This window comes from Hoplias malabaricus, chromosome 7 (genome assembly GCF_029633855.1).
Source record: "Hoplias malabaricus isolate fHopMal1 chromosome 7, fHopMal1.hap1, whole genome shotgun sequence".
Classification (NCBI taxonomy): Eukaryota; Metazoa; Chordata; class Actinopteri; order Characiformes; family Erythrinidae; genus Hoplias; species Hoplias malabaricus.
In genome coordinates this window covers 46,765,804-46,785,207 of record NC_089806.1, presented here as the reverse complement: position 1 = coordinate 46,785,207, position 19,404 = coordinate 46,765,804, and the positions used below count along the sequence as shown (strand labels likewise).

The 19,404-nt window shown below is 45.3% G+C and overlaps 2 protein-coding genes across 3 annotated transcripts; one reads left to right on the top strand and one right to left on the bottom strand.

Annotated features, from left to right (window-relative positions):
• Positions 1-208: 208 nt before the first annotated feature.
• Positions 209-2,932, top strand: gjb7 (gap junction protein beta 7). Its single transcript, XM_066676103.1, is given in 4 exon segments — positions 209-427; positions 814-862; positions 865-1,231; positions 2,617-2,932. Coding segments are annotated over 4 exon segments (774 nt in total). The 3' UTR covers positions 2,756-2,932.
• A 1,060-nt stretch (positions 2,933-3,992) lies between these two features.
• On the bottom strand, positions 3,993-17,786 carry znf292b (zinc finger protein 292b). 2 transcript variants are annotated; one of them, XM_066676101.1, is made up of 8 exons: positions 17,590-17,786; positions 16,215-16,369; positions 15,237-15,315; positions 14,137-14,272; positions 13,534-13,739; positions 12,924-13,060; positions 11,600-11,741; positions 3,993-11,447 (listed from the first exon to the last, which is right to left on the bottom strand). In XM_066676101.1, the coding sequence occupies exons 1-8, from the start codon at positions 17,773-17,775 to the stop codon at positions 4,488-4,490; spliced, it is 8,001 nt and encodes a 2,666-aa protein (XP_066532198.1). In that variant the 5' UTR covers positions 17,776-17,786; the 3' UTR covers positions 3,993-4,487. The 2 variants fall into 2 exon arrangements, with proteins under 2 accessions (XP_066532198.1, XP_066532199.1); XM_066676102.1 differs by lacking the exons at positions 16,215-16,369; positions 17,590-17,786 and having other exon boundaries at positions 15,156-15,249.
• Positions 17,787-19,404: the final 1,618 nt, after the last annotated feature.

Sequence of the window (19,404 nt, the reverse complement as noted above, 5' to 3'; positions counted from 1 at the left end):
TTGAGTGTCACTTACACACACACATGTAACATACACTGCGCTCTGAGGAACACAGCGGTTTTCCACAGGAGAAGGTTCAGCACACGCCGCCGTCTGTTTGCTCTTTTGTTTGTTCGTCGTTGAACAGTGATGTTGATTTACAGCTGTTCACTAAACGAAGTCTCCAGCTGAGTCCAGCAGTGTGTGTGTGTGTGTGTGAGAGACAGAGATGAACTGGGGGTTTCTGGAGAGTGTTCTCAGTGGAGTGAACCAGTACTCCACGGTGGTGGGCCGGGTCTGGCTGTCGGTTCTGTTTTGTTCTGAGGATCCTGGTGTCGTGGCGGCGGCGGAGCAGGTGTGGAAGGACGAGCTCAGTGACTTTGTGTGTAACACTCAGCAGCCGGGCTGCAGGAACGCCTGCTTCGACCACTACTTCCCTATCTCCCAGGTAACACACCTGTACATACACACACACACACACACACACACACACCTGTACACACAGACAAACACACACAACTGTACACACAGACACACACACAACTCTACACACACACCTGCACCTGTACACACACACACACACACACAACTGTACATACAAACACCCACACCCACACCTACACACACATACACACACACAACTCTACACACACACAACTCTACACACACACCTGCACCTGTACACACACACACACACCTGCACCTGTACTAACACTCAACTGTACACACATACACCTGTACACACACACTTGTATACACACCCCCCCCCACACACACACACTCTCAGCCTCTCTAATACAGTCCTTGGTCCCTATGTGTCTCTGGTGCTCTCAGGTGCGTCTGTGGGCTCTGCAGCTGATCCTGGTTTCCACTCCTTCCCTGTTGGTGCGCTGCATGTGGCGTACCGCGAGCACCGTGAGAGTAAACACGGCCGGAAACTGTACGAGGACAAGGGCCGGATCGACGGGGGGCTGCTCTGCACCTACCTGCTGAGTCTGGCCCTGAAGACGGGCTTCGAGGCGGGCACCCTGCTGGCCTTCTACTGCCTGTGGGGCGGGTTCGGGGTGCCGAGGGTCCTGCGGTGTGTGGAGGACCCCTGTCCCAACACCGTGGACTGCTACGTGTCCAAAGCCACAGAGAAGAAGGTCTTCCTCATCATCATGGGCTCCACCTCTGTCCTCTGCATCGCCCTCAACATCACAGAGACGTTGTACATCACGTCCAAACAATTCTGGAAGTGCTTCAGCAAGAGGTCGTCAGCCTCTGGGTCCTGGGTGGTATCCTGTAGGGGACGTTATGTACATTCAAAGAGCTCCGGGCTTTACTCTGTGACAACTGTTAATGTCTAATTAAGAGCATCCAAAGCATATAACATGTAGCATTATTTATACAAAGCTGTTAGCGTTTAGCATATAGCATTAATGAGCAGGTAATTCGGAGCTGCGTTAACTTGTAACATTAATGAGCTGGTAATTCAGAGCTGTGTTAGCTTGTAGCATGTAGCATTAATCAGCTGATAATTCAGAGCTGTGTTAGCTTGTAGCATTTAGCATTAATCAGCTGATAATTCAGAGCTGTGTTAGCTTGTAGCATGTATCATTAATCAGCTGATAATTCAGAGCTGTGTTAGCTTGTAGCATGTAGCATTAAACAGCTGATAATTCAGAGCTGTGTTAGCTTGTAGCATGTAGCATTAATCAGCTGATAATTCAGAGCTGTGTTAGCTTGTAGCATGTAGCATTAATCAGCTGATAATTCAGAGCTGCGTTAGCTTGTAGCATGTAGCATTATTGATAAGGAGCTGGGCTTTAGAAAGAAATACTTGGCAAGAAAGTGGGGGGTAATTTTGTTTGACCCATGCATACAGAACAATTTGGAAAGCAGGAATTGGCGACATCCTGTGGTTAAACAAAGAACTAAGGGCACGCACCATCCTTACGCCTACCAGTACACACCAAATTCAGTTCCATTATAGTCCACTCATGAAAGCCATTCACACTTTAGCATTATTTTGTTTTATATTTTTGTTGATTTGTTTGGGTATAAACAAAGAAAACATAGATACTATTTACTCCTTCAGCTACATGTTGCCACTCAACAACAACACATTTTGCCTCGCCTCGACCTCAGAAACTAGAACTCGGTCTCGTTCTTGTCTTTCATCCCTCTGTTGTCACCAGTACCCCACTCAACCCTGATTGGGACGACCCGCATTTAATATTCATGAGGTGATTTGAATGGAACATTTATGGGCGAGTGTGGGAGGTGCGGAGGTGGAACATGAGGTTCGTTCACCTGAGCACATTTATAAGATTGTGATTTATGATGAGGAACCCGTGTACAGTAGGATTTATTCATCTGAAGTTTTCCTGGATTTTTTTGTGCACACAGATTTTGAATCCAGATTAATTTAATAAACAAAGGCCCAGGAGGTCAGGGCAGTGTTAGCATGTAGCATTATTTATTAGGATTTAAACATTAGTTAGTTTTTAGAGAAAATAATTATGTTTCTGCTTTCACTGCAAGATTTTTATATTGAGCTTGATAACAGTAAATTTATTGTAAATTTTATTGCAAATTATTTCCCTCAAAACAGAGACATATTAACTGAAACCTGTCATTTTTGTTTATTATTAGATATGTTCCGGTGGAGCACACAGGCACATGTCGATGTCACCGTCCGTCTGTCGTCCTGAACCCGGGACTAAAGTCTGAGTCTCTGGGTAAAGGGACAGTGAAGACAGAGTCACTGCAAATGGAGAAAGAACCCACCTGAGGAACGGAGTCAGTTTCCAGAGTCAGTGCAGTAATCAGCGCTGTGTAATTATTGGTAATGTTTCTGTACTGCACTTTGAATTCTTCTCATGTTACTTATTTATATTTGTTTATATTTATTATTAAGGTCAGTGCACTTAATATCTGCATAATTATCTCTATTTAATTAGACAAAAATATACTGATTTCTAACAAGGAAAACCCACGTGCACTACCCTCCCAGGCTGGTCGATGGCTCCAGTATGCTATTCAATATTAAACACAGTCTGTTGTTCAAGGCACTGGCTGGAAGTCGATTCAGTGATTTGTGAAATTCTAATAGAAATTCACTGCTTTAAAACACTTTTAAACTCTGCCTCAAATAAATACTCAAAGTGCTCTCCAACTGATGTCGTCAGCAGTGGTGGAGCCAGACAGCGGTACACACACACACACACACAAAAGGCCAGACTGAGACCATTACACACACAGGGGTGGGACAGAAAATGATACCTTATGTTTTTCTGTGTGAAGTTGCTGAGTATCTAGTAGTGTTTCTTGATCACTACTACTTCTTGGTCTTTTACTGGCACAGGAATGGAGTACAGCGCCATCATTTGTTTCTTCTGAGAACTACTTGTTTGAGGTGCACTGTGCAATTGTCCCAACAGAAACAGTTCCGCAATAAAGTTGCCGGCAAAGCGGTGGTGGGGGGCCAGGGAGGTGGCAGAAGATTAATTTATCGTTGCCTTGATCACAATTGGCCATCCCTAGCTCCGCCCCTGATCATTATATTACAATCCGAGCTCCATGTGAAACCTGTTTCTACTTCGATGCCATTTCAAAACGAGAGGTTGGAATGCATGAACAATATTTCCTTATCTACGTATTGGTGCCATCTACAGGCCAGAGTGAATAATGCACTTAAGTTTTACCTGTTATAGTCTTGGAAATCACCTGAGCATATTATTGCATATAATATATTGCATATTGTCAAATTATCTTGAGAAGTAATTTAAGAGAAAAAATAAAATCCTCAAATCATTTGACTTCTTTTTCCAGCTCCCTTTTCCCCCTAACAAACCCGATCAACCAAACAAAACCTAATGTGAGTAAAATATGCTTCTCCCTCATCAGAACCATGAGGATTCATAAAATCTGTGGGTAGAAATGTGTGACCTCACTAGTGTCTACAAACGGTTAAATGTGCCTTGTGTAAAAGGGGAATGAGGACCAAACACAGAGGTACAAAATGCAAGCTGTAATAAATTGGTCTCAGTTAAGGTACAGACTGCTGGTGGCAGTAATCATCCAAGAACCGTTATGTGCACACAGACACTACATTATAGACAAATGTTCAAATTTACAATGCAAGATAAACGAGACCAAAACAGTTATCATCTACACACTGCACTACAGAGTTTAATCCGACCGGAAGAGAGGCTAACATCCTGGGGAGTACTCCAAAGTGAAAGTTCAATTCATTTCCAAAGGCAACAAACTGTGTCAAATAGCTTTGTAAGGACATGCTTCAGAGGTATATAATAATCTGCAGTTGTAGTTTTTAACTATAAAATTATTTTAATACACAGTTACACCGAGCAAGTAGCAGTCTTCTTTATGTCCAGGGCATGTCCTGTTCCACAGTCAAAAACCATTCCAGGCCCTACTCAATCAGATCTGAACACACAGACCGTGCCGGTCTTAATCCAGAATAAGTTTCTGGATGGTGTCTGAAGTTCTATCCATCTTCATTAAAGACTGACAGATAATCCGTCTTTCTGAATCACCACAGCAGGGCGCATTTCATGTAGCTGTTTCAGCAAGAGTTCAAACACATTTGAAAAGCTGCGGTGCACCTCAAACGTCACATTACCAAGAGACGTTAGCTTCTGAGGGTTCTTAAACTCGACAAGTTTCAGGATGTCAGACCTACTGCACACCACAGAGGCTGTCTTTAGTTTTACGGTGGCTAGTTTCTTGCATGGACCAGTGTCCAATGTCACTGATGCTTTCCTTTTTTCCACCGGTTGGCTGGACTGCTCCAGAAACTGAAGGAAGGACACCTCAAAGCCCATGGGCTTGAAAGTGCTCAAATTTGCTGACTTCTGCTCGGAGGAATCCTCTGGAGGTAGTGCAACACTTGATGAAGTGGAGTCTGAGTTGATATCGGCGTAGTTGACAGGGAAACTGTGCGATGTTCTTAACCTCGTCACCCTTTTGTGGGCGAAGGGTTTGCTTCTGTTCAAGGTCTTACGTGGGCGACCTCTCTTCCGTTTGACCACCACCGAAACATCAGAGCTCGTGTCCGTGGATGGTTTGGCATCTTCGGTGCTCTCTTTCTCAGATGCAGGCTTTGAAAATTCAGACTCACTTTGCGCAGTGTCCACAGCCTCCTCATTCTCTGAAATTTCGACAGAGCTGTCTTCTGACTTATCGGTGTCGTCGCTCCGCGAGGTGATCCTCTTGTACTTTGAGCGCGGCAGCTTCTTGCAATGTATGTAGTTGCTCCTCTGCTCCTCCAAATACTGTTTCGGCAGGCCGTGCTGGACATAATGCTTAATGATGTTTCGTTCAGAGCTAGCAACTGTCTCACAGCCCTTGATCATGCAAGGGTACTGAAGCGGAAATCTCTTGGTGCAAATGGCTGAGGCTTCCTCCTTGGTTTTTAAAATAGGCTTTCCGTATTTTGTCCAGTGGTTGTTTCTTTCTGCCCTTTTTTTCTTCTCACCCAGCTTCTTCTCACTCACCCTTTTCTCTTCCACCTTTTTCTCATCCATTTTTTTCTCATCTAACTTTTTTCCATCCACCTTCTTCTCATCCACCTTCTTCTCAGGTTTCTTATTGACTTCTCTATTTTCCTTCTCAAGGAAAGGATAGGGATGCTTCCGAGGACGACCAAGTCGGACACCCTTAGACGTCATGAGTTGAAGTTTATAAAGTTCCTGGTGTTTTTTCATGGTATGCCGTAGTAGATTTGACCGAGTCGAGTAAGTGCAGTCGCATCCCTCGACTTCACACTGGAACACTCCCTCTACAGGTTCTTGCTTGGACCTCTTTACATCTTTATGCTCTTTTTCAACGTGGTTGACATACTTCCAAATTGCTGTGAAAGTAGTGGTACAGTTTGGTTGGTCACATTGGAACCTGCCCAACTTCATGGTGGACATCATGGCACCTGCTTTGTCAATGCCAAGCTTGTGGAGTTGAAGATAATGCTGCAGCAGGTCGGTCGCCACCAGAAATATCCGAGAGCAGTCCTTGACTTGACATCGAAACTCGCTCACTTCAGTGACTTCAACATCATGTATGTCTTGTTCTTCATCATCTTGATTTTCCTCTTCTTCTTCCTTCTGTTCCTCATCACTGTTTGCTTCAAATTTAGGAAGTTCAGACTGGTGTACAGCTTTGTAATGAAGAATTAAATTTTGCTGGATCGTGAAGGCAGCGACGCAGCCCTGGTGGACGCAGCGATACGGCCTGTAGGGGCTGAAAACATCATCAATGTCTGTTTTCTTTTCTTTAGGCTTTTTGGGCACAGGAGTACTTGGCTTTGCCAGTTTAGGTCTACCAAGTTTAGGTTTCTTGTCTAAGGTAAGACCTGTCAATCCACTCACAGCTGGATTCTGGGCTGTGGGATTAAGAGGCACTCGTGGAGGTAATGAACCTCCAGGTGGCATTCCAGGCATGCTCTGACTTGGAACAGAAGGTCTTGGTGTATACTGGACATTTAATTGTTGCTCCATGTTTAAGGAGGTTATCATTGAAGGGCCAGACTTAATCACAGACGGATGAGTGACTGCTTGACTTTGGGAAGGTGTTGGGAGTGCCGTCTGCATAGACCCTGGGAGACTAGCATCCAAAATTCCAACACGAGGCTGCTGTACAGAGGGCCGAACACTGCCTTCCGATTTAATTCTTCCATCAACAGGCACAAGACCTTTCAGACCAGCACCATGAATGTGCAGAGGCTGACCACCTTCAGAAACTGCCTTTTGTATCGTCTTTGGACTGTCATTTCGGTTTCGCAAGTCAGTATTGTTCGGAGTAGGACAAGGACTCCCATCATTGTCCACAGATCTTCGGGGGTATTGAGCCTTCATTCTCAACTGCGCAATCTGCTCCTGTGTATAACTGTGAACAGACTGATAATGGACTTTTAGGTTTGAGTTTCGGGTGAAGTTCTTAAAACACACTTGACAAGTAAAAGGTGCCAGTTTCACTTGGTCTTTTCTGTACTGATTGAGCATTTCCTCTGTGTAGTTGTGCAGCTTGATTAGATGTTTGAACAGGGCGTCCCTTGTCATAGCTCTGTATCCACAACTATTACTGCTGCAGGTAAATCCAAGCACTTCGCCAGTGGAGTTTGCACCATCTGAGGTTTTAGCTAAATCAGGATTCTTTGGAAGTTCTGGAGTAACCTGTTTTTGTTCACTCACTTCCTTGTCCAGATCTAGTCTTTCAAGCGCTTTCTGGATTTGAGTCATTTCATCATCCTGATGAATGGGTGAATTAGTGGTTTCTTTGTTGATGTCGCTGATGGTAGGAACAGAAGCTGAAGAAATTTGTGTTGAGCCATCTTTAGGTGTTGCATTAGCAATACCAGCAATGACCAAACTCTCTGAGTGTAGATTAGCAGCATTTCCAAAATGATGCAGATCAATTGGAGGAATCCTCTGGATTACATGAGTCGACTGTGGAGGACCACATGCCGCAGGACTTGATGGAACAGGGTTCTGCAAATTTACATTGTCAACACCTTGACTTGTGCTGCTTTTTCTGTGGTAGTCTCCAGCTAATATCTGCTCACGAAGTTTTTCCTTAACACTTTTTTCAGAAACCAGATTTTGAGCAAGACTAGCCATGGCAGCCAAAAGCCCATCATTTGATAATCCACTGGCATTTACAATGGTAGTTTTCTCTTTGATTTCCTTCATCTTGTTTAGTGTTTCATTGTGAAGAATCTTATCAATGTGATCAGTGGGAACTCTGTTAAAGGAGGGAGATGGGTTGTCTTCACCTAGCAAACGAGACAGAAGTGGATCTGGGAGATCATTGTCCATATACGATGGATTGCAGGGCTGGGTATAACCCATTTGATGCTGATTGAGATTTTCCTTGATGTTCCCTGTGTGCTGTATCACACTGCTCTGTCCATCTTGAGGGTAAGAGGCTGGTGCATTGTTGAAACTCTGCTGTCCTAACCCACTGGTCTCACACAGACTTGCTGAGTTTTGTTTGATGACCTCTGTACTTTGCTTACTGTTGCTAGCACGTGACGAATCCTTGCCATGTAGGAAAGTGACATTGGGGTACAGTTTTGGGTCAAGGGGACCTTTATTTACTATATGAAAAGGCTGGTTGGCATTCATATGTAGAGAAGAAGTGGGTTGAGGTGTGCCCACAGGAGAGTTTAGAAGATCGAGGAAAGACGTGGGCAGGTCTGCACTCAGGTCTGCTTCGTCAAAACCCTTGCAGTGAGCACGCTTAGACAAATGTCCTCCAAGAGATTTAGGACTCTGGAACTCTCTAAAGCACCTACAGCAAATGAACTTCCCATCTCTGATGATGGCTGGCCACTTTGTTCTCCTGCTTCTTTTCACTTTTTTAACATCACCACCATTTGCATCGCTGCCACCTTCATCTGGAAGAACTTTAGAGTTCTCTACAGTTGAAGAGGTGTTATGTTGAGAACTGTCTGGAGGTGGTAAATTGAATTTTGGATTCCTTTCCATTTTCACAGAACACTCTGTAGGTTTCGGAAAAGATACTGGATTGCTCTTGGGTTGCTGAGTGTATGAAGGTGTGGACGAATTGATGGAGTGACCTGTTAGAGGTGGATTTTTCAAATTCTGAGGAGCATCTGTTTGAGAGGGAATGAAGTTACATGAGAGATTACTCTGTGGCTGCAAAGGATAGACCATTCCATGTGGCTGGGCATCTGTCCTTTGACTTTGTGGAACTGCATTCACTGGGGTAGAGTAGTGATTTCCTGAAAGGACATCCATGTTTGAAGTCATGGCTTGTGAATGGCAGGTCCGTTGCTGAAGTGACTTGTTGACTGGCACAGAATTCCAGGAAGGTTCGAGTGCTATTTGGGACTTATCAGAATTGTTTCCCAACTGTGAGAGCACAATGGGGTCTAATATGCTCTCCATTTGATTGGGGAAAGGCTGGCCAGTCTGAGCCGGTAAATGGGAAGTGGCTGTGGGATAACTGGAGCTCGGGCAGCTTGCTGGGTATGTGGGTCGTCCACCAGGGCTTTGCATTTGTGTTGCAGGAGGGGGAATCCTTTGACCCAGCTGGTTTGGTAAGGGTGCAGCTGAATTAGGCTTCCCATTCATGGACATGGGTGCACTTGCTGACTGATGCATCCTGCTGTTCTTTCTCGCGAGTTTCCACTGGGTATAAAACTCAGGGTGAGTAGCTTTCATGTGCTTGGTTAGACTTCGATGGGAGCAATATTCCCGAGAACAATTTTCATAAGCACATTTGAATTTCTCTTTCTCTTCCGTTGCTGGTCCAAGGCTGTTAGAGGGCAGAGGCTGAGTTGGCCTACTGTCAGAGACCTGCATGTTGGTGGGAAAGGGAGTCACTTGCGGAGGAAGCCTCTGAGACACTGGCATTGCCATGTTACTGTTACAGGTTGACTGTGGTAATGATGGCATGTTGTTTCCATAGGGGGCTTGATACTGTGCTTGAATCTGGCCTACAGGATTAGGACTGTAGTGCTGATATTCTGCATTCCCATTGTTGTACAGAGGCAGGTTTTGGGTTTGAGGAACAGCAGTCTGCATTTGTCCTTGCAGATCATCTCTGGAGGGGGCAGGTGGATAATCCTCTATGACATTTTGGTAAGAGGATGCTGGGGGATCTGGGCAGGGGGCAGCAAGCATTGGGTCACTCATCAGTGCATCCAGGAGGGAGTCCTCTGATCTGGGTTCATTTAAGGGAGGCATGGGGTTGACTGTAGGATGGATGAGCTGGTTATCTATTTGTGGGATCTGAGGTTGAATAGGGTTTGGATCTGGAGGTTCTGTTTTTTGCGTTCCAGGGTCAAATGACTGTGTGGATCCTGGATCAACAGAACTGAGCATGTTCTCAACAGAGTGCTTGACTTTCACCAAGTTTATTGGGTGACTCAAAGGGCTCAGGGAGCCGCTGGAGTGTAATGGTTGCTCTGCAAGTGTGTCTTGCTCAACACCCTCCTTGGCTGCATCACTGGAATCATCTGGAAGAGGCTCTGCTTTAGGCACACCTTGGCCCTCTGTGTTCTGTGCCTCTTCTTTCTTATTATGGCCCTCCTCATGCAAGTCTAACTGAGACTGAGCATGGAAAACTTTACCACAGCCCGGCACTTTGCAAGTGAATGTTTTATAATGTTGCGCCTCGTGGTCATATAGTTTGAAAGCCTCACTGAAAATCTTCCCACAGCCAGGAAACATGCACTTTGCCTTAAAGACTGGATGGTCTTTCCTGTGAATAAGGAGCTCTGCGTTGGAGTCAAAGCTAGCCTTGCAATTCAATTGGATGCAAATATAAGGCTTAGTTCCACAATGGACCTGAAGATGGTCATTGAGGTGGTTGACGTTTACAAAGTGACGGCGGCAATACTGGCAAACTATCTTTGTGCTCTGCATTTCAAGGAATCGCTTTGCCTCTTCAACTTCCCCATGATCCTTCACATGGGCAATAAGATTGCGGAAGTATTTGAAGCCCTTCCTGCAGTGTGGAACGGGGCAAACGTTTCCCTCTCGTCCTTCTGGTTTGATGCCAGCCACCCCATTCTCTACTGTATCTCCATTGTGAACGCTGTCAAATTCTCCATTGTAACGGTTTTTTGCCTTGGTCTTTCGTGCCTGATTTTCTGCACTTTTGGCCTTCAGCGTAGTGCAAGCAGGGGTTGCTGCTTTTTCATTTGCCAGTTTCTTACTGGTTTTCATTGCAGCCAGGCGCTCTTTACAAGACGATTTTACATGTGTTGCCACATGTGGATCCAGAGTCTCTCTGGTTTCAAAAGTCTCAAGACATATTGGACAGCTGTAATTTCCATCTTTGAAATGAGTCTGAGCATGACGCACTATTCTGTGACCAAGAAATTCCTTGTCACACAAAACACAGTACTGCATGTATGCTTGCCAGTTCCTGAACCTAGCGGACACAAAACCTTTCTCTCGCAACTTTTTGATTTCTCTGTTTTTCTGTTTCTGGTCTTCTATTTCCTTTAGTTCATTAGTAGCATCCAGAAAGTATTCTGAAACATCCTTGAACTCCTGAGGTAAGCCCAAACTGTCTGGATCTTCAGGATGTTCATCATTTAGCTCATCAATAGAGGAAACGATAGATGCCTCCTCACCCATGAGACCCAAGCAATGGCGCTTAAGAGTTTTCCAGTCCCAGAACTCAGGATCAAACGGCCATTGGGTTTTAAAAACAAGAAGTAGTTCACAACGAAGAGAGTTGGGTATAGGAAGGTTCTCCGCCTCAATCTTCTGATCTGGCTCATTGTAAAGTGTCTCCACGGCGTAGTATGAGTCAACTGTGGGTTCCAGAAGAAACTCTGTCAGCTGGCAAGCTCGTTTCACCTCCAGATCAGCAGGCAGAAGACAGGAGATGGTTTTGCAAATGGTGGCCTTGTTCGCTCCCTCACATGACTCCATTTGGAGGGCACGAATACACATCTCTATGCAGCTAGGCAGCCCAGTCTTGTCCAACTGCAAATTAGAGAAGAAAGCAACTCAGATTTTATACAACTCTGAGGTTTACAGGCTTGACAGAGGAGACCTATTATCAATCAATCACTGTCTATCCCAAAACATGTGCCCTAAACAGAAAGATAAAATTCATGTTGGTAGGAAACCCTTACCTCTGACTGGATCACTTTTATAAAGAACAGAAGGTGGAACACAGTTTTCGCCAGGCGAGACATTTGCCGGCATCTCTCCAGAAACCCTTCTTCTGAATGCTCTAAGCGCTTCAGGAGCTTGCTCCAGAAAAGTGTTAACTCCCTGAGAGAGAGAGAGAGAGAGAGAGAGAGAGAGAGAGAGAGAGAGAGAGAGAAAAGAGAGAACATAAAAATATGTAAATCATGAGACTGATCAACACCTGCTGGACATCACCACGTCACATCTGTTCAAGCTCAAAGGCAATGTTTGAACTCTAGAAGTTGACGCAATATTTTAATGAAATATATTCCAACAGTCCTGAAAGTGCAGCAGCGTTGTGAATGAGACCTTAGATATTCAAATTAGCTTTCCTGAACTATTTTACAACTATGAAATTATTGTGGAGTTATATCAACGTTTAATGGGCCAAGAGGTGCAGTGAATTATGGCAAAACACTTATCTCCATATATATTCTTTACTACAATTTAATAATTTATCTAAAATGTCTTATTATAGCTTTCTTATATTCATTCATTCATTCATTTTCTCTAACTGCTTACCCGGAATCACTGGGAACAAGGAGGGAACACACCCTGGAGGGGGCACCAATCCTTCACAGGGTGACACACTTACACCTACGGACACTTTTGAGTCTCCAATCCACCTACCAACGTGTTTTTGGAGCGTGGGAGGAAACCAGAGCACCCGGAAGAAACCCACGCAGACACAGAGAGAACACACCACACTCCTCACAGACAGTAACCCGTAGGAAACCCACCCAGACATGGGAACAACACACCACACTCCTCACAGACTGTCACCCGGAGGAAACCCACGCAGACACGGAGAACACACCACACTCCTCACAGACAGTCACCCGGAGAAAACCCACACAGACAGAGAGAACACACCACACTCCTCACAGACAGTCACCCGGAGAAAACCCACGCAGACACAGAGAGAACACACCACACTCCACACAGACAGTCACCCAGAGGAAACCAATGCAGACACAAGGAGAACACACCACACTCCTCACAGACAGTCACCCTGAGAAAACCCACGCAGACACAGGGAGAACACTTTCTTATTTTAACATTTGATATTCTGTATAATTCTTATAAACGTTTATTGTAGTACATTATAATCCATACTTTTTTACTGTGTAAAGCTCTGATTGCTTTGGTTGTTTTTGGGTTTAAGAGAAAGCATTTTAAAAGGAATTTATCATTATAATTATTGTTATTGTGAACCTTAGTGTGTTCCTCTTGATTTTAACAGAAGATAGCCCCCCCAGCACTGACCAGGCACAGTAAGAGTCCTCCTGGAGAAGCTGTCGACTGAGGAAACCCGAACACAGCGTGAAAGCTCCTTTCTCGTCTCCGTCCGCCTCCAGGTTACAGATCATCTCCAGAGCGTCCTGACAGTCCACAGTGGACAGCTGCAGGACATGGGGACAACTCTTAACACCATTGTACACTATTTACATGAATATTAATTTTCCTAAAACTTTTACACAGCAGCTTATCTTTTTTCTAAAACGTTGGTGTATTCCAAAATTGTAATATAGTAGGTGTAAAATTAATATGCTTTTGTTGATTTACACAACTAAATATAACAGAATTACAGAGAACCCCTCTGCACACATTTAATACACTATATTCACATTTCATATTCATTTTATGTTCAGAAAAACAAGCCATAGTCTTTGTAAAACTGACAGCACATCTTATATATTTTATTTTCCCCAAATGTAAGTTTCTTAAGCCTCATCGCGTTTTCAAAAATCTACATTAGCATAGAGAATAGCTCATTTGCATAAAGTCCAATGTCCTCATTTGTATTTCACTTAGAAAATAAGTGATAATGAGGTGATAGCTTCTGATTCTGTGTTTCACTGTGGCACTGTCTCACCTCGTCCATCAGGGTCTGCTGAGGAGCCACCGTGCACAAACAGACCAGGTAGATCTGTTTAAACTGGACCCGCCTTCCATCAAACGCAGGGAAATCGGCGCAAGCTTTAGCCAGCAGCGCTGCCTTGTCCATTAAATTCTCTTTAATCAGGAACTTCACTCTCATCTGCAGTAGATCCGGTCCTTCGCGACTTAAAAACTCGTACACTGCAGCCACAAGACAGTCAGAGAACATTAGTGCTGTCCCAGTGATGTAGTTACAAATCTGATTCTGAAACTTAAGGTAATTTACAACAAACTAATTTACAAATTTAAGGTGCAATTTACAACAAAACGGGAGCAGAACGTGCATCTTCAGAGAAATCATAAGAATTTATATTACTTTAAGTAAAATTTCTCATTAATTCTTGATAAGGTTTAAACGGATATTTTCAAGTCACGTACAAAGAGGCAAAATTACAAAAGGACACAAAGGAAGACAAAGGAGAAATGCCAACACAGTTTTACATATTTTTTGAGGTGTGCTCGTGGTTAGAGTTGGTGTAGTGAATCTTACAAAACAACAACGACACAGTAATCACTAATAAACATCTAGATTACGTACACTTCTCGCCTGACGGCGTCTCGTTGTTGAGAATACTGTGCAATGTGCTGTTTGTCCACAAGCCTCTCTCCTGCACGACTGTGGACAAAAACCTCAGCTGAGGAACGCCGTTCTCCTGCAGCAGAGCGTGGGCCATCTGCACAGAGGACAGTTTACGTTTATATTAAAGATCCTCCTGTTCAGTCTGGGCTGAGATTTTTTATTTCAATGCATCAGTTTTGAGGATATTTCTCACTTAAAGCAGAGTAGAAAATAACATCTTAATAAAAAATAAAGGAGTGAAGTTTGAAAGTAAACGTGTGTGATATTGATATTCCCCCGATTGTGAGTTTTTATTTTCAAAAATCCTAAATAACAATGTGCCTGGCACCAGTGGTTCCGGGTCGGCTCCGGACCCACCGCGACCCTGAACTGGACAAGGGTTACAGACAGTGAATGAATGACTAAATGAATGAATGAATAATGATGTAATCGCACAAAACTGATAAAAAGCTAAGACACAAACAAACAAAGCCACAGAGTAAAGGCCCATTCACACTGAGTATGATCTTTTTTTTCTTACGCACAAAAAATAACTGATGAGATTTTTAACGCAGTGGAACCTTCACACCAAGTCCGACGTGTTTTAGTCTCGACTCTGAGATCACGAGGGGACGCTGGAAGAGGAAGAAGAAACTGATTCACTGAGTCGGAGCGATGATGAATTTATCATTTCACTGTAACCACAGCGACTAAACGCCACACTAACCCCGCCCCCGTCTCCAGAACGACGCGGGGGTTCAGCAGTGTTTCTGAGGCTCACTGGGGGAGTGTGAGGCTCCTCTCAGTGAAAGAGATTATATTTCCTTTAACCGCCACAGTTTAGTTCACAGTGTGATGATGGGTTTTTAAGCTACGAACAAAACGAGCTGGGTATCTGAGTGTTTTCTAATTTAAAACACTAGTTTTTCAAAAAAGCTGTTCGCCAAAAACATTAATCAAACACCCTACAACATGTAATCAGTCTCATCCACACTGACCTCATATCCTCATATTACTTTTGCCTAGATGACAGCTAGGAAAATAAAGGACAAATCACTTGAAGGATGTCTGTGCTGTACCTCCACAGCGGATCGAAACTGCTTCCATAATGAATCTGGGAAAGTGGTAGGTACAGAAAGCAGCAGCTCCACACAACTCCTGCAAAACAACACAATGACAGTTAGAGATAAGGTGATAAAGATAAGCAACATTAAAGACATGGAGAGGAATTTATGACCCCTTTCACACATGCTCAGTAACCCAGAACTGTTCCAGGTTTTACCCGGAGCAGCTGTGTGTGTGTGAACACTAATGTCTGTAACATCGTCCTGGACTTTATCCTGCCCCCGGCGCACAGTCTGGGGAATGTCAGAGTGACCCCAGTGTGAACAGAGCCGGGAATGTTCCGGAGAATCACGCTGTATCTAGTGCACGATCTCCGACCCCTGCCTGAACCTAGTGCAACACTGGCTCCACCCCCTGCCTGAACCTAGTGCAACACTGGCTCCACCCCCTGCCTGAACCTAGTGCAACACTGGCTCCACCCCCTGACTCAACCATGCGGGAAATGTCTGACATGGAACACCTCCAGCTGTGAACTAAGTGTATGAAAAGACAACTCCAGAAAATCTCCAGACATGATTCTCCACTCATTTTGTGGAGTTTGTGTCATCGCTGTCAGAAGAAAAACATATTTACATTTACAGCATTTAGCAGATGCTCTTATCCAGAGGGACATCACAGAAGTGCTGCAGTAGCAGTGTTACCAGACAATGTGTATCCTAGCTAGTACAAACAGGATTGAGATTTCCAAAATAGTATCTTTACAGGAGACAGAAAAAAGATAGTATTCAGACTAATTCTGGAGCGTTTCTATTGGTCCATTCATCGTGCCATTCACAGGACAGCTGCTGATGTAGTAAACTAAACATGCACAAACACGGAGACACAGGTTTTTCTTTGAACAGCGACGATATGTGAAAAGGGCTAATATTAAATAATCAGGATTAATTCACAATATCGACCCAGAAAATAAAACATTTAAGCACAGTACTCACAGAGAGAGTTTCTCCAGCAGAACAGGGACGCTCTCGCTTTGTGGAGAAAGCAGCGCTGAGGCTCTCGCAAAACTCAGGAGAGAAACAGCGTAGCCCTCCAGAACTGGCCAAGGGTCTCCATCATTCCTCCCCTGTTCTACATACTCCACAAGGGTCTGAAAAACACACACACACATTTCCATCAGAATCAACAATTTCACCAATCCATCAGACCTCCTCTCAGCAGCACTGCTGTGTCTGATCCACTCTACACCAGCACAACACACACTAACACACCACCACCACGTCAGTGTCACTGCAGCGCTGAGAATGACCCACCACCACATCACACCTGCTCTGTGGGGGTCCACAGAACACATTGGATGGAGGACGTTTAATTAAGTGTAAATAAGCATTACATCATTGTGTAAATCACAGAGCTGTGAGGTAAGGGATAAAAGTGTGAGGCACATGCTTTGAGACACTGACCGTGTATCTTCACAGACACGTTTCACAGCACGCTGCACTTTGCTTTTGTGGTTAACCTCCTTTTTATTTATGCTTTCCAGTGCCTGGGAACCCTGAGCTACAACCTGTTACTGAACGAAAACTGAGCTAAATGTGTTTATGAGAATAATCCACAGGTGTTAAATACAGCACGCGTTAATGAAAGAACCAGGGCAGTGTCAGTGTGTGGACGTTAATGATCACAGAGCCCCAGCCCACTGCGTGATTAGAGTCAGACACTGTTTACACCTGCTCAGAGCCTAGAGACCGAACCAGAGGTTTATCTGTTCAGCATTGTCTCGACTGCAGGGGGAGGAGTCTGTCATAGAGGGCGGGGTCATGGTCACAGTGGGAGGAGTTTCAGTTGTACACCCTAACAAGAATCAACACATGCACATGCCATCAAGACTAAATAATGAATGTACACCACAGGGGCCTCCCATGGTGTCCGAGGTGTTAAATACAGCAGACAGTGTGAATAACCCTCGATAAACCCCGAGTAACTATCGCGATACCGATGCTGTATTTTCCACATTGCCCCATCACCGAGGCTTGGTTGTTTCTTTTCTCATGACTCCAGTTTTACAGCTCCGCTTTCAAACCCTTGTTTTTGTTCTCCACTGTCTCTCCTTCCTGTTACACGCTGTGCGCCGATTAAAAATCGATTAGTGATCGGCTGATTGATCAGTGTGTGCGTTAAGGACATGCACTTCGTTGTTGTTATTATGATTATTTATCGACAGGTTTCTGAGTCCTGAGCCCAAACTCTGTCCCCGGCGCACAGACCGCGGTGAGGAGTGTGTTTTTAGGGGTAAAACAGACAGAAACCCGCGATGTTTACAGTGTTATTGAGTGTTTATTCCGCGGGGGAGGGGGAGGGGGTCCCTACCGAGCAGAAGGCCCCGCAGTACCGCGCCGACTCCTCCTGGCGCCGCTCTCCGGACCCTGGCTCCCGCAGGGCACTCTCCAGCTGCTGTAGCCGTGCTGTGAGCTCCGAGGCGCGGCCGCGCGGCTCCTCTCTCCTCGCTGCGCTGTGCTCCCGCTCCGGCTCCCGCTCCTCCGGCCTCGCCGCCATCTTCTCATCCCGCTCCGCCGCGTACACACAGCAGCGTCACGTGACGCCTGACGTCGCGCGTACTTCACAAGGAGAGCGGGGCGTGGCTAGTTCTACCTCACACCCGTTTTCAGGACAAGCCCCGCCCTCTACGCGCTGCCGTCGTTTTTGCTGTGGATTTTTACTTCACACCCGTTTTTACGCAGCGTGAGTCACGTGACACGCCAGACTCGCGTGTGTCTGCACGTATTTCAGGGAGGCGATTGTTGTTTTATTTCACACCTGTTTTCAGGTCGAGCCACGCCCTCCTTGGCGGATAAACGTTCGTTTTCCTTGTAGTGCTTTATACCCATTTTCAGGCCAAGCCCCGCCCTCTATGCGTGGAATTTTACTTCACACCCGTTTTCAGGCAGCGGGAGTCTCGTAGCTCCAGACTCGCTTGTTTCTGAACATATTTCAGGGAGGAGAATGTTGTTTTATTTCACACACGTTTCCATGTCAAAGTTCATTTTCTTTGCTCCATTCAGTTTTACATTTGTTTTCACGGCAAGCCCCGCCCTTTTACACTTCCGTATTTTTATTTTAATTCACACCTGTATTCAGGCGTCGGGAGTTTGTGACGCGCCAGACTCGCTCGTCTCTGCACGTATTTCAGGGAGGCGATAATTAATTTATTCCACACCCGTTTTCAGACAGGCCCCGCCCTCTTACACGGACAGCACTGTAATCATTTTCCCTTCACACCAGTTTTCAGGACAAGCCCCGCCCCTCTAATAGCTGATGTTGTTTATTGTGGACTTTTATTTCATACCTGTATTCAGGCAGCGGGAGTCACGTGATGCATCCGAGTCGCACGTCTCCGCACGTATTTCAGGGAGGCGACTATTCATTTACTACGCACCCGTTTCCCGACTCTATTTGACGTGTGGTCTGCTGCAGTTTGTTCATTTCACACCCAATCTCCGTCATGCCCATATAAGGAAGAAGTCTAATCGGTATTTCTCTGTGAGAAATACAGCTGGGCAGTGTTTTTCTAAGTTCTCTAGAATGAAAAAAGGATTCACTGCACAACTTGGTGGGGTCCGCATGTGTAAAACATGGTCCAGCTGGGTTCAGGGTTCTGGGTTCAGGCCTGAGCTCTAGGTGGGGCCCAGGTGGGCTGCATGTATCAGATTAATGTGGGCAGCCCAGTCACTCTCTGGTCCCTGGTTGGTTTTCCGCTCCCACTGCTCCCCCCCTGAAATGTATCAGTGTCGTCTCTAAGGAGAACAGTGGGCTTTGGAAACCACAACAACGGCGGCGGTAACGTTAAGCGGTGTTTACTCATGGTGTATCGGCGTGTTGTTGTTGTTTGGGACTGAACACAGCTCCGCCATCAGTTCAGACAGATCAGTAGAGTTTGTTCCTTCCTTGTTGCAGCGTCCAGCTCTCGCTGGATTCTTTCGTCGGCCACCGATCCGAGGAGCGTTTGAACCTCTTCAAAAGACCACGGCGTCATTTTACGAGCTGCCGTCGTGAGTCGGATAAAAACAAACGTGATCTCTGCTGCAGCTGGAGATTTTACAGATGGAGAGTTGGTGCTGGTCGTCTGCGTTGCGTGGCGTAGAGTGACGACTCTCTCTGGACGATCGGCGCTCTGCAAGGTTTACA